The sequence below is a fragment of the Camellia sinensis genome, chromosome 4, assembly GCF_055761805.1.
Source record: "Camellia sinensis isolate YWXY chromosome 4, ASM5576180v1, whole genome shotgun sequence".
Classification (NCBI taxonomy): domain Eukaryota; kingdom Viridiplantae; phylum Streptophyta; class Magnoliopsida; order Ericales; family Theaceae; genus Camellia; species Camellia sinensis.
The window spans coordinates 106,495,100-106,511,069 of record NC_138964.1 but is presented as its reverse complement, the minus strand read 5'-3'; the positions used below and the strand labels follow the sequence as shown (position 1 = coordinate 106,511,069).

General features: G+C 34.8%; 1 protein-coding gene across 1 annotated transcript; it reads right to left on the bottom strand.

Annotated features, from left to right (window-relative positions):
• Positions 1–1,465: 1,465 nt before the first annotated feature.
• LOC114286840 (uncharacterized) lies at positions 1,466–5,294 on the bottom strand. The gene is made up of 4 exons (XM_028230061.2): positions 5,019–5,294; positions 4,169–4,257; positions 3,898–3,995; positions 1,466–1,814 (listed from the first exon to the last, which is right to left on the bottom strand). Exons 1-4 carry the CDS (start codon positions 5,026–5,028, stop codon positions 1,715–1,717), a joined length of 297 nt encoding a protein of 98 aa, XP_028085862.2. The 5' UTR covers positions 5,029–5,294; the 3' UTR covers positions 1,466–1,714.
• Between the last annotated feature and the right edge of the window lie 10,676 nt (positions 5,295–15,970).

The following is a 15,970-nucleotide window of genomic DNA, read 5'->3' as shown; positions in this document are numbered from 1 at the left end:
TATCACAAATTTATACATAGATAGAAATATTTACATAACTTGATCTTGCTTTCAAAAGCTCTTCACCAAGCTCTGATACCAATTACAAAACAAAAAAGGAAATGATCTTTTTACTATTTTTCTTATGGAATTATGGTGGAGTTATGGAATTATGCTAGACAAAAGGGAAAGCAAAAAGATGGAGAGAAGATGGAGGGAATTTACATACTTCGTTATGTTGGCATAAAGGCTAATATATAGACTACAAGATGGTGAATATAAACAAAACCAAACTTAATGCATATCTAACATATCTAACTTGGCAAGACTTTACGGCCAAGAGTGGCAAAATTTCTAACACCCTAGTCAAGCCTAGTCATAGGCTTTATAAAAAGTCTAAAAAAAATAAATACAAAGAGACAAAAATAGTTGAAGGAAAGACTACAATTATTTGCTCTTTGCTACAGTTTGCTACAATTATATACACTGATACACACAAATTCGGGCCACCAAGCATTTTTCGACAGAAATATAGGTGAAACTCTTACCTTAATGAGTATTAACCAAAGGTTACAACTACTTACTCGACAGTGAACCTATAGCCGTAATTTACAGAATTCATTTTAAGGTTCTCACCTCTTTATCTCCTCATCTTAGAAAATGGAGTTATCCAAGAAAAACTGTATTAATTGAATCAAATCTGTATACTAACGACATAACAGTCCTTTGAATGATACCATGCGATGATATTACTTTTCCAAAATCTTAAGTGGTGCAAAATGCTGTACCTCCTCAACCTGTTCTCAATAATAGAATAGATCAAATAGTACAAACTGTAGATGGGGGATGCAGTTCTCAATTTTGCAACACCGTCGCCACAATTATCTAGATGTCAATCCTCAGCTTACAACCTTATAGAGTAACTTTGCTGGTATCTTCTAGACAATCAATTTCTGATCCATTAGAACCTGTGGTAGGAGTCAGAATATTCAAAAATCAAATACCTCACAGAGTATATAACAGAAGGCCTGGAAATCATAGGGAAAACCTTAAGTTATAATTTGGTTTGGTAAAGTGCAAGTTTTGAATTTACAATTGAAAGAATGAAAGAGATATGTGTGCTTAACTTTCTTTTTCCTGTTAGACCAGGAATAGAGATGGATCAATGATTGAGATTGAGATCACTTTAAAAAATCAGGGTTTAAATTAAAATAAATTAAAATTAAAGCTCAAGATTCAATTTGTTAAGAGTCAAACCTAAGTATTTGTTTTTGGTATTTTCCCTTTATTTTATTCAAAATGACAAACCACCGGTAGATCTCTCTTATCATTTTGAGAACATATTGGCTGACTAGTACAGATGGGATAGTATATGATTTCATATTGAAAAATGATAACATATTGGCTGACTAGTACAGATGGGATAGTATATGATTTCATATTGATCTACCAGTACAACTCTAACAACCAACTTGATAGATGTTCATTTTTGACAACATCTGGCGATTTGATTTCTTCCAACACAAACAAATATACAAAACAACGAACCATTTCACAGCTTCTGTATTTTTCTAAGTGTAACATAAATGCTACCATAAAACTCATAATGTTTTGTATTCACATTATTTTACGAAGTGTTCTTAACATGAAGTATCGTTGTATTGAAAGAATAATCCAGAAATTCAGGTCCAACAGAAAAAGCTCTTCAAGCTTTCACAAAAACCGGCAAAGTTGTTCAATTATCTATCATCCCCTCTTTTTTCTCTTCAGAAGCTTCAACATCACCTCCCTTTCCAAATCCGAGTTCTGACATGTCTTGCTTTGCCATCAAGTTCCTGCATACGTCAATAAAAACTTTTACTATAGCCTCAATACTGAACATAGTTACTTACTATATCGTCTTATTTTGCAATACTCCTAAAGACAAATTTGTGGGTTTTCTTCTATCATTTAATGAGCTACTGAGTAATCAAACAGATTTGGAACCGTGGTTTGATAGTTCCACAAACAACAAACGCTGAATACCCTTATTTATAATTCAAAAACCATAATGTTAAGGACATTTAACGTCCTCACAAGCACGAAATGGAATAAAGCAAACAAAGTAGATATAAGCAGCCATGTTCTTTATGCATACTTAATTTTGTTTAACTATACTGATCTATAAGTGACAAAGAAAAAGAAAAGATACAGGCAACGGATCATCTATACTTAGAGCACAACAACTAAAAAAAAAAAAACTGATGTAACAGTAAGAGAGAATTAATCCCCAGGCATAGAACTACAAATTATTTCTTAACGTGGGAAACATAATCGCATCAAACAACTTTCTGTTAAGGCAATTCTTATAAGTAGTATCTCAAACTGCTATTTCACAAATTAAAGTAAAATCCACAGGCATATATGATACTTGAATCATTCTCATTCATATAAAAAAATCATTCCTCTTAAAGCAGCTTCTGAAGACACCCTACATCAAACTGCAACCTCACAGAGATACAAGGAAAATTTATGTAACAAATTCGAAAGAGGTTTTGTTCCAAAAAAAAAAAAAATCGAAAGAGGTTAACTTAATTCTATATCAGGATAAATGTGAGTACCAAATTTCCCAATTTTTGACTGAGACAATATCACAAATGGCTACCAGAGCACTATTCTGAAGCAATTTGACTAGCAGTTCATACATGGAAGGAACCAATCAGACCGAACTGAATTCTAAAACCAATTGTCTCTTCTGATTTACAATAAACCCTGAGCAAAGCTATGACAAGGGCTGCGATGCCAAATTTTCGAAATACAATTACATTTTTAACTCACACAAGCATGATCTTACTAGGAAGGAAATGACCAGCCTTAAAATAGCTATGCAGCCATCAGTTTAATAGCTGAAGCAAGATTTTAAACACAAAACAGAAATGATGTCGTGTAGACCTACCCTATGAGCTTCAGCTAAGAAGAACCTTCAATTATACAAAATATTACAAACTTTCCCCTTTCTAGAGCCTTAGTTCTGAATGATTGTTGTGCCTGCCTTTATGTATCATACCAGATACTGAACCCACTTGTACTAGCAGGGAATATTTAAACTGAAACTACTAATAATTCTACGAGCAAGTTTAAGACTACTGAAAGTAGAATGCCAAAGATGACAAAGTGGAGAGATGAGTTAAGAAAAGCATTATTGGTCAAGCCTATTCGGTTGCTTTTGAGTGATAATGTCCCATAAGTTGATCAAAAGACAGCAGAAGGAACCAAAACAGCCTTAGGAATCTCTTCAGTATCACAACCATTACAGGATACATAATAATAAAAATCTCCATGTGGTAGCAGTGAATGTATGAAGCTTAAGATACATAAATGTAGTAAGGCATGATGAATTTATCTTAATGTTTATGACCACAATAGTTGAGGATGAAGACAGTAGTTTTATGCATGGTTGACATCATAAAAGTTGCATAAAATCCTAAGTTTGGCATCACTAAACAAAGACATGAATAAGACCAGTAACAAAAATGAGTTAGAGAATCATCAATTTAATTCACAGTTTAATTCTTATGTTGGAAGAATTGTCTTTCAAGATTACAATCCCAAAAGAGAAAAGCCAATAAGCATATAGAGAAAATGTGGAAAAGGAAAATAAAAGATTTCTGTAGTTTCAATTTCCGAAGGTTAAGTACTGTAATTTTATCAATATCTACATTATATAGATAAAATTTCATGTCACTCCTTTGACAAGGCACTATATTATCTTGCCATTAGGTTTAACATCATTTTAGGCCCACCACATATCTAACCTTACAAATGCAAATAAATTTCAGAAGTTGGCTCTAAATAAGCCTCTTCCCATGATCTTTTTACTTTGTGTGAAAACACAAACAAACTTAATGAAAAAAAATAAAAAAACCCAACAAAACTCACTTTTCCATACGACATTCAAGGTACTTTTTGGAGAAGTGCCTACACTTTTCAGATTTATGACCACCGGATTTGAGACAATTGATGTATTCTTTCTTCTCCTGAAACAAAATGTAAAAATAAGCAATCATAGAAATTTGAGTTCAAAACCAACAAAGATATCATCAGGAATTCCACGCAAATGTCTACGAGTTAAATGTTTTTTATTTTTTTTTTCGGTGTGGAAAAAAGAAGAGTATATAAGTTTCCTGAAGGAGTCTTTAATTGATACTACCAGGTCACATAGATGCAAGTGATCTAAAGGGAAGACTCCTTTTTCGGGTGGCACTGGTCTCAGTCCCCTATTCCCACCAAATGCTCCACCTGCAAAAATTACAAAGCTTTGTCAAAACACACACACACACACATACACAGAGTACATAAATTTTTTATTTTATTTTATATTTTAATTAAGATTAACTAATGCTGTGTTTGGTTATGGGATTTGAAGAGGGATTTGAAAAGGGAAATAAAAAAAGTAGGTGAAATATGAATAAAACATATTTACATATCACCTAGTTTCACACATCTTTTCCCTTTCCCTTTCCCTTTCCTTTTCCTTTTCCAAATCCCTCCCCAAATCCCCCAACCAACACAGCTTAAGAGAATCCATTTCTTCTACCGAATTTAACAGGCGTGAAAATAGTTGACAGAGACTACCACAACATGAAGACATAAACTTTTGATTTCTTATTAAGTTTAAATTAGGCATTTGCAATTCTGCTCTAGAAACATGACATTGATAAACATATATAAACAAATAAACCCAAAAAAATGGACAAATATATGTAAAGCACAGCCATATGAGCTTTTCAACGGGACTCAATTCACAGATTGATTCACTATTTCAGGATATTTATGAATCATTTGATCACATACATACCCACCCACTTTACTATTGTTTTGGAAGAATAGAAAAGGCCCTAATTCTTATTGGACCAAATACACCATGAATTCATATCACCATGGTTGTTTTATTGAAACTGAATGATGCAAACTAGAACAATTTAAATATATATATATATATATATAAATAGAAAAGTAAATTAGATAATGAAAACCTAGGGAGAGAGAGAGAGATTGACCAGCACTCATATGTGAGATTTTGGTTCAGCTTCTGTTACTTCAATGGCTGTCTGAAAGCTTCTTTCTTCTGTTGCTAGTGCACCGTGATTTCCCCCGTCTCTCTTTCTATCTAAGCTGCAGGTCTGAAGATTCCATGGGATCGATGATCATGGTTTTTTTTGGGTAATTTACAAGGAGTTATCAGACTAGATTATATTTGTCCAACTCGATTTTTATAAAAACAAATTTGTAAAAAATATTCACTAAAAAAAAATGACGCAAATAAAAAAAATCAATTTTTAAAAAATTTTAATCCACAAAATTCAAACAAAAGACGCTGATTTGATAAGGTAATAGCGTAAAATGAGTAAAACACAAAATAGTGTTATTAAAATTAAAATTGTTGAGTTTACGGTAAAAAAAATCTTGCGTAAAACTTGGAAAAATTCGATCTATTACCATCCAATGGCTATAGATATATTGCATTTGAAATAAGTCTCGGCGTCGGATTGGGCGAACCAATAAAAATCATATCCAAAAGCTTAAGCCTATTTTAGAAAGATGGTAAAAGATAATTTTTTTAGTTTTTAATTAAGTTTTTGATCTTTTTAGATAAATGATTTAAAAAGTTGATAAAAAATTATTTTGATTTTTTTTATTAATATTTGTTTATGATGTCAAATCACAATAAAATAACCAAACTATTCCTATTAATTTAAAAAATTTAAAACTTCACTCATGTAACTCATTTTGACTCATGAGGAGTAAAATTATAATTTCACCAGTAACTAAAAACTAACTTCCCAAATAAAAAAATACAAAAAAACCAACTTTTAACTTTTGATATAAACCAAACAAAAAGTAACTAAAAGCCAACTTTCCAAAATAGCCCTTAGTTCGATGGGTTTTTTGAATTTGACTTTTTTTTTTTTAAATTTAAATTTGAACTTCATTACACTCTTTCAAAATAATAGTTTTTTTTTTATTTAAGAAATTTAATTTTTTTGATTGTATAATTATTATATTTTAAAAATATTAATTTTTCAAAATTACTCTTTGATAGTATTTTTTTTTTTTGAATATCAATTGTCATAATTGTATTTTTTGTGTTATTAATGAATTTAAAAGAAGGGCAAATAATAAATTCATATTATTATTATTATTTTTTTTTAAAAGGGACTAATATTTTGAAACAATAAAAAATAGAATAAGTAACTAACATATTAGGACGGAGGGGGTATTATATTCGACTTATTAGATTTAATATGAGTCTCGTTTTGATAATCTGATTTATTTATTTTATAGAATTTTTTTATATATATTATTCATGAGAAAAATTAAGTCGATCTGATAATCTTAGGCAGCGTTTGGTTTACTTTTCAAAATTCAATTCTGTTTTTAAATCATGAATTAGATTAAAATTCATAACCAAATAAAATTTTAAAATACAACTTAAAATTACTTTCAAAACTCCTCTCTTCTCTTTTATTATTATTATTATTATTATTATTATTATTATTATTATTAATCAATCAATCAATTAGTTTTCTCTCTCATCTCTCATCTCTCATCTTTCCTCTCACATTCTCTTATATTTTATACATCAATCAATCAAAAAAATTACAAATCATTCCAAATGTATTTTCAAAACTCATAACTAAACAATTTATTTATTTATTTATTTTTAAATCATGATTCAAAAACTCAAAACTCAATCAACTCTGTACTCAAATTACAATTTTAAAACTAAACCAAACGTACTCTTAGTCTTTTTCATTTTATGAGTCCAGATTGTCGGCTGCACTATCCTGCGGCCCTCCCTGCCGTGCTTCAAAAATAGCGTTGTTTTGATTTTTTTTTTTTTGAGCCCCTTTTCGTTTACCTATACCCACCCACTACCCCTCAGCTCCACCATCCCCTTCCCCCAACCTTCTCTCTCTCTCTCTCTCAACAAACACCAAATCAAAGTCTAAACTGCAAAGGGCGTGACTCACAAATAACTCTCCATATCCACATCATCTATCTACATTCCACCATCAACCCTCTGTGTGTGTGTGTGTGTGTGTGTGTGTGTTAGTAATAGCAGAGGAGAGAGATGAAGCTCAAGACAAATGTCACAAAGTCTTCTTAGATCAACTCTTAGTTCCAATTTCTAGAATTTCAAGCATTGAGGACGAACCCAGAAGAGGAGGAAAAAGGTTTTCAATCGAAAATCCTTGTAAGTAGGAAGGAAATGAATCTTTCATATCATTCACATGTAAGACAATTTGTAAATATAAAATATTGTATTACAAATAAAAAATTAAACAAACACTAGGTGAAAAAAAGAAAAAAAGAAAAAAAAAGAACAACTTTTCTGAAACAGATATCTGTACAAGTGCTAGATTAGTTCGAGTACTTAACTCACAATAACTTCCTCACTAAATTCAATTACTACAAAGAAATGCTAAGTATAACTCTGTAACTCCATAGATCACTAACAGCGGGTAGTCAATGGTGGACAAATCTTGGGTACTTATTAGTCTCATTTAAAGAATCAGTGCCTTCACAGAAAACTCTTTTCTTCGTCCCCTCGCCTCGCCTCGCCTTGCCTTGCCTCCGTCGCCTCTTCGTTCTTCACCTCTCTCTCTTGTCCAGTTCATTGCCTCTCAGTTCGTTTCTATCTCTGTCTTTGGAGATCGTCTCTCCGTTCGTAGATCGTCTCTCCACCTCTCTCTCTCTCTCTCTGTCCAGCTACGCCTCTCGTCTTTGTTAGGGCTAAATAGAGACAAAGATGAAAGTGAAAAGAAAAGACAGGCAAACTCAAAAACACTAAACAAAAGGTAGTTTTGGCGAGGGCCGTAAAGAAGTGCGGCTAAGGATCCAGACTCTTCATTTTATTGTGTTTGTTTCTGAAAGAATGAACACAAGTGTATTTTTTAAAATAAAACATCTGTTTTTTTAAAACTAATGTCATAAAATAAAAAAGACTACATTTATCCGATTAACTAATTTTTTTCATATACAATAAATATAAAAAAATTCACAAAATAAATAATTAAATTTATTAAAATGAAACTCATAATTCTTATAAACCCGAACATAACTGTCAAATTTAAATTTGGACTTTCAAAATGCCCAACTTGATTTTGACGAACTAGGTCTGGGCGAAAATCTAAGCTCAGGCTAATAGGTTTGGAAATTTTGGAATTTGTTTTTTAAAAGCTAAGATCTTGGAAATTCCTTTTTCATAGAGTTCGGATTTTTTTTTTGGGGGGGGGGGGGGGGTTCTATCCCCTAATCTTATATTTCTAATAAATTATCCAAAAAAAACTACGTTAAAGCTAAGATCTTATAAGAGATTTTATTAAGAAATTCTTTTTCAAATATTTGTATCTCAACAGTTTATAGAGAGACTTATTTATAAGTCCTATTTCAGATACTTATGTTATATTAAGTCCTGTGTAATTTCTTATAGAATCTCAAATCTTATTTAGATAGGAATGTATTCTACAAGATCCTATGAGTTGTAAATAAATGGTATTAATATACTATTATACATTATAATGGCAAAACCATATATAGAAAATTGAATGTTACCATAAAAAGTAATATTTTCACATTCAATTAAAAAAATCAAAAACTTAGAAAGTTTGCGAAACGTAACGTGGCACGTTACGTTACGTTTATGTAGGTGTCACGTTACGTTACGTTTATGTAATGTCCTTTCTGATATGGTCACGTTACGTTACGTTTATATAGATGTCACGTTACGTTTCACAAACTTAATCTATGGTAATATTCAATTTCCTATATATGGTTTTACCATTATTTATGATATTAACAACTAATATTGAGGGTAAATGTGTCAACAAACTTCACACAGGACTTATGGGAACATAACTTTTTTAGTAGGACCATATGTAGCATAAGTCTTCCTAATTGGACTTATAAATACTTTTCCATAAGAAATTACACAGAACTTAACATAGCATAAATGTTCGAAATAAGACTTATAAATAAGTCTCCCTAATTTTTAAATATATAGAAACAATCTCTAATAGGATAATTTTTTTTTTTGGGCAAAATAGAAAGAGAATGTAAGTTGGAGAACATAATGATATATATATACATACTAGCGAATTACTGGTGCCGCACTCTGAACACAATTTTGTTGTAGTTAAAACCAGTTACACTTGTGCTATTGACTCCCTTTGTCGCCAGTTTATTCATGGATGATTAAAAAAAATCAAATTAGTAACAAAATTTTAGACAGGAAAAAAAAGTTGTACACAACTAAATTATCAGTTTCAATATATTAAAATAAATTTAGTAGTAGAGATATGAAATATTAATAAGTCACTATATCAAGAAATCATCATTCCCTCTCATTTCCAGAAACCAAATGAGGGATTTTACAATAGGAATGGCTAAGTATCATTTGAGAGAGAAATGCTTGGGTAAGTGAAGAGTGGGTGAAATCAAAGGAAACTCACCTAAGGAGATGAAGGCAAATATTAGATATGATCAGAAATCTAATTCTTGAAGATGGCATCGGAGAGAATGAAGGAGGAAGTGTGTGAATAACGCATAGAGTGAGATTTGAGCAAAGGAGTGTTCGAATTTTGAAATTTAAATGAGAGTGGTAGCGATTTTCTTTTGTCTCTTCTCTAATTACGCATCTTTTTCTCTTTTGACTTATATTGATGAAATCCTACCCTATACGTTTTCAACCCTTGATGAAACATGCCACCTAGGACATTTTCAACTATTAGATTGAATTGATCCTAACCATTTAATGTGACATGTAAGACAAAATTCAAAAACCCTCTTATTTTATTACATAGATATTTTATATTAAAAAGTCATTTTATGTATAAAAGAAAATATATATATTTAAAATATTATGACAAATAATATTTTTTCACAAAAAAGTGAAAGATAACCCCCATAGTCTTTCTCTAATTCCGCTCTTGATGGTAGCACTATACCACACTAGTGAACATAAGATCATGTGAACTTCACAATGCATGCTTTGTGAGCGTGATAAAATTTTGTTCGGAATTTTTTTTCCATCTTGCCAGTATAACTATTTGTTTTTTGACAATTCAAAAATTAAAAATGTAAATTTGAAGGATTGAAAAATTCTTGCAGATACTGATTAAGTCAAATTAATGATCAAATGATTATGAAAATGTTCTTTTTGTTAGATCCAACCTTATATGCATGCAAAGCAAACATGGCGCAAGAAGACTTCCACCTCAAGAGAAGGAGGTCTAAACTGGGCATCTCTCCCTTCTCTTCACGTTGTTGCCGTTGTTGACACTCACCATTAAGAAGGTAGAAATTTTTGGTGGGTTGGTATATCTTTCTTCTCTTCACGTTGTTGCTGTTGTTGACACTCACCATTAAGAAGGTAGAAATTTTTGGTGGGTTGGTGTATCTCTCTCTCTCTCTTTGTGTATAAATAGAGACGAGAAAGAGAGAGGAAGAATTGTATCAGAAATTTGAGAGATAGAGAAATGTGAGTTGAGTGAGAGTTGTTCTCCTCCTTTGATTTGTATTTGCTTAGTTTTAGTGAATTTCTCATTTCTGTCCGTAGACGTAGGCATTGGGCCGAACCACATAAATATTTGTGTCTCCTTGTGTGTGTGATTGTTTGTTGTTTATTATTCTGGGTGTCCATGAACCTAACAAAGTGGTATCAGAGCCGGTTGTGCGTTTTTCATAAAAACAGAGTGTGATTTTCAAAATTGCCCATAATTCAGACTGGTCGAAATCCACTTTTGATCATATTACGTGAAAGCCCTCGATGAGACGAGTACATGAGTGAAAACTGTGTTGAAAAAGGAAGCTGGACCGGCCCGCACGCGCTCTGTGATGCTGTTCTCACGCGCGCCTAATCACACATGTGCCACACATGCCTCGAAAGGAAGAAGACGCGTGATATCACGCGCCAGCACGCGCTACACACGCTCACACCAGACGCTGATGTCATTACGCCGTAGAAGGTAACCAGAGTGACGTCAACCTGCCGCCGATTGATGACATCATGCTATTATATGCTGACGTCATCCTAGCCAAGCCTGACGCCAACCTAACCGGAGGAATTATCCTGTGCTTCTTAGCCGCACCAGATTCTGCTAATCTGAACCGTTCAACCTGTTTTTGCTTGATCTGAGCCATTCTAAGTCCGTTTTTTATGATCCAATAGTGCTTTCCAACTATTTGGAATATTCTGAACACATCCGTACGGTCAAATTTTCTAAATCAAATTTTTAAAAATTACAGTCTTTATTTTAGCAATCCGAAGTGTTTTTCTGCCTAATTTGACCAATCCGGACTCAACAACGAAGCCTGATTTTTAGATAGAGATCATTTTTTGTAGAGACAAGTGTTGATGGAAGAGTCAATGTCAACTTTGGGATCCATGATAAAGTTGACTACTTCCAACTATGCAATCTGGAAGCTCAGAACGGAGGATATCCTGTATTGCTGAGATTTGTTTGACCCCATTGAGCTTAATGGAGTTAAACCAACAACGGAAAACAAGGAAAACTAGAAGCGGAAGAATCGGAAAACCATTGGCTAGATCAAACAATGGATCGATTATAGTGTCTTTTACCATGTTCCCCAATAGACATCTATGCTCTCTAGACGAAGTTAGAAGGCATGTACTAGTCGAAGACTGCTCGGAACAAAGCCCTCCTAATGAGAATAATTGTAAATTTGAAGCTGAAAGGCGGTATCTCTGTTGCTGAACACACCAATGAGTTTCAAAATCTAGTGAACCAACTGGCAACTGTCAAAATGGAGTTAGATGATGAGATGCAGGCCTTTTTGCTGCTTAGTTCTTTGCCAGACAGTTGAGAGGCGTTGGTGGTGTCCCTCAGCAACTCTGTACCAGAAGGAAAACTGAACATGAGCACGGTTACCGATGCTCTATTTAGTGAAGAGGCAAGGAAAAAAGATATGGGTGGAGATCAATCCCATGCCCTCGTTACAGAAAATAAAGGTAGAGGTAGAAGCAAAGGTAAGGGAAGAAGCAAAAGTAGAGGACGCAACAGAGGAAGATCTCAAGACAGAGGGAAATCCAGAGAAGGTACGAGTCGGCTAAGGTTCAAGTGTTACCATTGTGGCTAGGAGGGTCACATAAAGAAATATTGCTATGCCTTAAAAGAAGAACAAAAACAAGGCAATAGAAAGCCAAAAACCGAAGATGGGAACACTGCAGTTACTGTCTTAGAGGATATTGTATTATTCTCTGTTGAAAAAGAAGAATGCCTCCATATGTCAGACAACAACACCGAGTGGGTGGTAGATACAGCAACTTCTTACCACGCTACATCCCGGAAGGATTTTTTTAGTATGTACCAAGCTGGAGATTTTGGTACAGTGAAGATATGTAACTCTAGTTTTTCGAAGATTGTAGGAATCAGTGATGTTCACATCCAAACCAAAGTTGGGTGCACGATGGTGTTGAAAGATGTCAGGCATGCTCCCGATTTACACCTTAATCTTATCTCAAGGATAGCCTTAGATTGACAAGGCTATGAGAACTACTTTGGCAAAGGCATATGGAAGTTGAAAAATGGATCTCTGGTGATAGCCAAAGGACAGACAATTGGCACATTGTACAAGACTCGTATGGAGATGAATTCAGATAGCCTCAACGCAGCAGAAGATAAGGCGTTACCAAATTTGTGGCACAAAAGGCTGGGTCACATAAGTGAAAAAGGGTTGCATTCTGGCAAAGAAGTCTCTTATTCCCTTTGCCAAAGATGCGAAATTGAATCTTTGTGACAACTGCTTATTTGGGAAGCATCACAGAGTCACTTTTCACTCATTATCTAGAAAACAATTAGAGTTGTTGCAGCAGAGTATACTCTGATGTATGCGGTCCCATAGAAGTGGAATCTTTGGGTGAGAGAAAATACTTCCTGACGTTTATTGATGATGTATCACGGAAGGTATGGGTTTATGTTCTAAAGACCAAAGCTGAGGTGTTTCAGCATTTTCAGACATTCCATGCTATGGTGGAAAGGGAGACCGAAAAAAAGTTAAAGTGTCTCCGAACAAACAATGGAGGCGAGTACACGTCAAAGGAGTTTGAAGCCTGCTGTGCTACTCGCGGCATTCGATATGAGAAGACTGTTCCTGGAACCTCACAACACAATGGTGTAGCCGAAAGAATGAACTGGACCATTGTGGAGGAGGTCAGATGTATGCTCAAAATGGCAAAGCTGCCAAAGCCATTTTGGGGAGAAGCTATTTGTGTTACCTGCTATTCGATCAACAGATCGCCATCAGTTCCACTGAATTTTCAGATTCTAGAAAAAAGTATGGTCTGGAAGGGAGATATCTTACTCTAACTTGAGAGTGTTTGGGTGCAAAGCATTTGCACATGTATCCAAGGAGCACAGACAGAAGCTGGATGATAAAGCCACTCCATGCATCTTTATTGGCTATGGAGATGAAGAATTTGGATGCAGATTGTGGGATCTGAAAAACAAGAAGGTCATTCGAAATTGAGATGTGGTGTTTCAAGAAGGCCAGACCTTAGAAGACTTTGGGCAACCAGCCAAACCCAAAGTTGATGATGTTTCAAAAATTATTCCCAATCCTATACCATCGCAGCATGCCACTAATGAAGAAGAGCTACCGCAGTATGCAGCCAATGATGTAAAGTTGCAGAATGGATTTCCAGAAGAAGAAGATTTAGAAACAGAAGGTGTTGAGTGGGGGAACCACAACCCCCTCCACCAAAGACTGTTGGTCCACAGTTACGAAAATCAACAAGAGAGCCTAAACCATCATCAAAATACCCTGCTTCTGAGTATATGTTGCTTCATGATAAGGGAGAGCCAGAAAGTTTTCAAGAAGCTTAAAATCATAAGAAGAAGAGTAGCTGGCAGCAAGCTATGCAAGAAGAGATGCAATCTTTGTAGAAAAATCAGACTTATGATTTGGTGAAACTTTCCCAGGGTCAAAAAGCACTGAAGAACAAATGGGTGCTCAAGTTGAAGAAAGATGGCAACGGAAGCTAGTTAAGTATAAGACTCGATTGGTTGTCAAAGGTTTTGGGCAGAAGAAATGTATTGATTTTGATGAAATCTTCTCGCCAGTTGTGAAAATGACATCTATTTGAGTAGTTTTGGGACTAGCGGCCAGTTTGAATTTGGAACTTGAACAGATGGATGTGAAGTCGGAATTTCTCCATGTTGATTTGAAGGAAGAAATTTACATGGAGCAGCCAGAAGGTTTTGAAGTCAAAGGGAAAGAAAACTTAGTCTGCAGATTAAAGAAGAGTCTCTATGGCCTCAAACAAGCGCTGAGACAGTGGAACAAGAAGTTTGACTCATTCATGATAGGTCATGAGTATAAGAGAACTGTTGCAGACTAGTGTGTTTATGTTAGGAAATTTCCTGGTGGAAACTTCATCATACTCTTGCTCTATGTTGATGACATGCTGATCGTTGGATAGGATGCCACAGTAATCAGATCACTGAAGAATGAGTTATCACAGTCCTTTGACATGAAGGACCTAGGCCTTGCATAGCAAATTTTTGGCATGAAAATTATGCGTGACAGAAAAGCCAAGAAGTTGTGGCTGTCACAGGAGAGGTACGTTGGTGATTGACAAGTTCAGCATGAAAGATGCCAAGCCAGTCAGTACTCCGCTGGCTAATCATTTCAAGCTGAGCAAGAGTTCTTGTTCCTCCTCTACAAAAGAAAGAGAAGAGATAGAGGCTATTCCCTACTCATTTGCCGTAGGGATTTTGATGTATATAATGGTGTCCACCCGACCAGATATTGCTCATGCTGTTGGAGTAGTAAGCAGATTCTTTTTCAATCTAGGGAAAGAGCATTGGAAAGCAGTCAAGTGGATTTTGAGGTACCTCAAGAGTATGAAAAAAATGTGTTTGTGCTTTAGAGATGCTAAACCAGTCTTGGAAGGCTATACGGATTCAGATATGGTAGGAGATCTTGATGGTAGAAGATCTACATTAGGATTTTTGTTCACTTTTGTAGGGGGAGCTGCGTCTTGGCAGTCCAAGCTGCAAAAGTGTGTTGTGTTATCCACAACCGAAGCAAAGTATATTGCCGCAGTAGAAGCTGGGAAAAAGATGTTGTGGTTAAAGCAGTTTCTCCAAGAGTTGGGATTAAATCAAGAAAAGTTCACGGTACATTGTGATAACCAAAGTGCCATAAACCTGAGCAAGAATTCAATGTATCATTCTCGCACAAAGCACATTGATGTTCGGCATCATTGGATAGGTGAAGTGATGGAAAAGTACTTATTGGAACTGATCAAGATCCACATAAATAAGAATCCAGCTGACATGCTTACAAAGGTGGCCTCGAGAAACAAACTCGAAATTTGCAGAGACATTGCAGGGATGAACTTTAAGTGAGAAGTCAGTCATGCAGGTGGGTGTGGAGGGGGAGAATTGTTAGATCCAACCTTACATGCATGCAAAGCAAAGATGGCGTAAGAAGACTTCCACCTCAAGAGAAAGAGGTCTGAGCTGGGCATCTCCCTTCTCATCACGTTGTTGCCATTGTTGACACTCACCATTAAGAAGGTAGAATTTTTTGGTGGGTTGGTATCTCTCTCTCTCTCTCTTTGTGTATAAATAGAGACGGGAGGGAGAGGATGAATTGTATCAGAAATTTGAGAGATAGAGAGCTGTGAGTTGAGTGAGAGTTGTTCTCCCCCTCTAATTTGTATTTGCTCTGTTTTAGTGAATTTCTCGTTTTTGTCCGTGGACGAAGGCATTGGGCCGAACCACGTAAATATTTGAGTTTCCTTGTATGTGTGATCGTTTGTTGTTTATATTCTGGGTGTCCATGAACCTAACACTTTTTGCCTCCACTGATCCCAAAAAAAAAAAAAAAAAAAAAAAGAAAAAAAAATTGCCTCCATGAAGATTGGCTTAAAATGCTTGTGCATTAGTGAGAATCAATTAATGAATTGAGAGATCTGTGATGA

What these genes read in the sequence shown, in the direction of transcription:
- LOC114286840 (XM_028230061.2), bottom strand. An exon ending in ACTTGCATCTATGTGACCTG is followed by an intron (nt 3,996 to 4,168) that starts GTAGTATCAATT and finishes ATTTTGTTTCAG; the next exon opens with GAGAAGAAAGAATACATCAA. An exon ending in CTTGAATGTCGTATGGAAAA is followed by an intron (nt 1,815 to 3,897) that starts GTGAGTTTTGTT and finishes TGACGTATGCAG; the next exon opens with GAACTTGATGGCAAAGCAAG.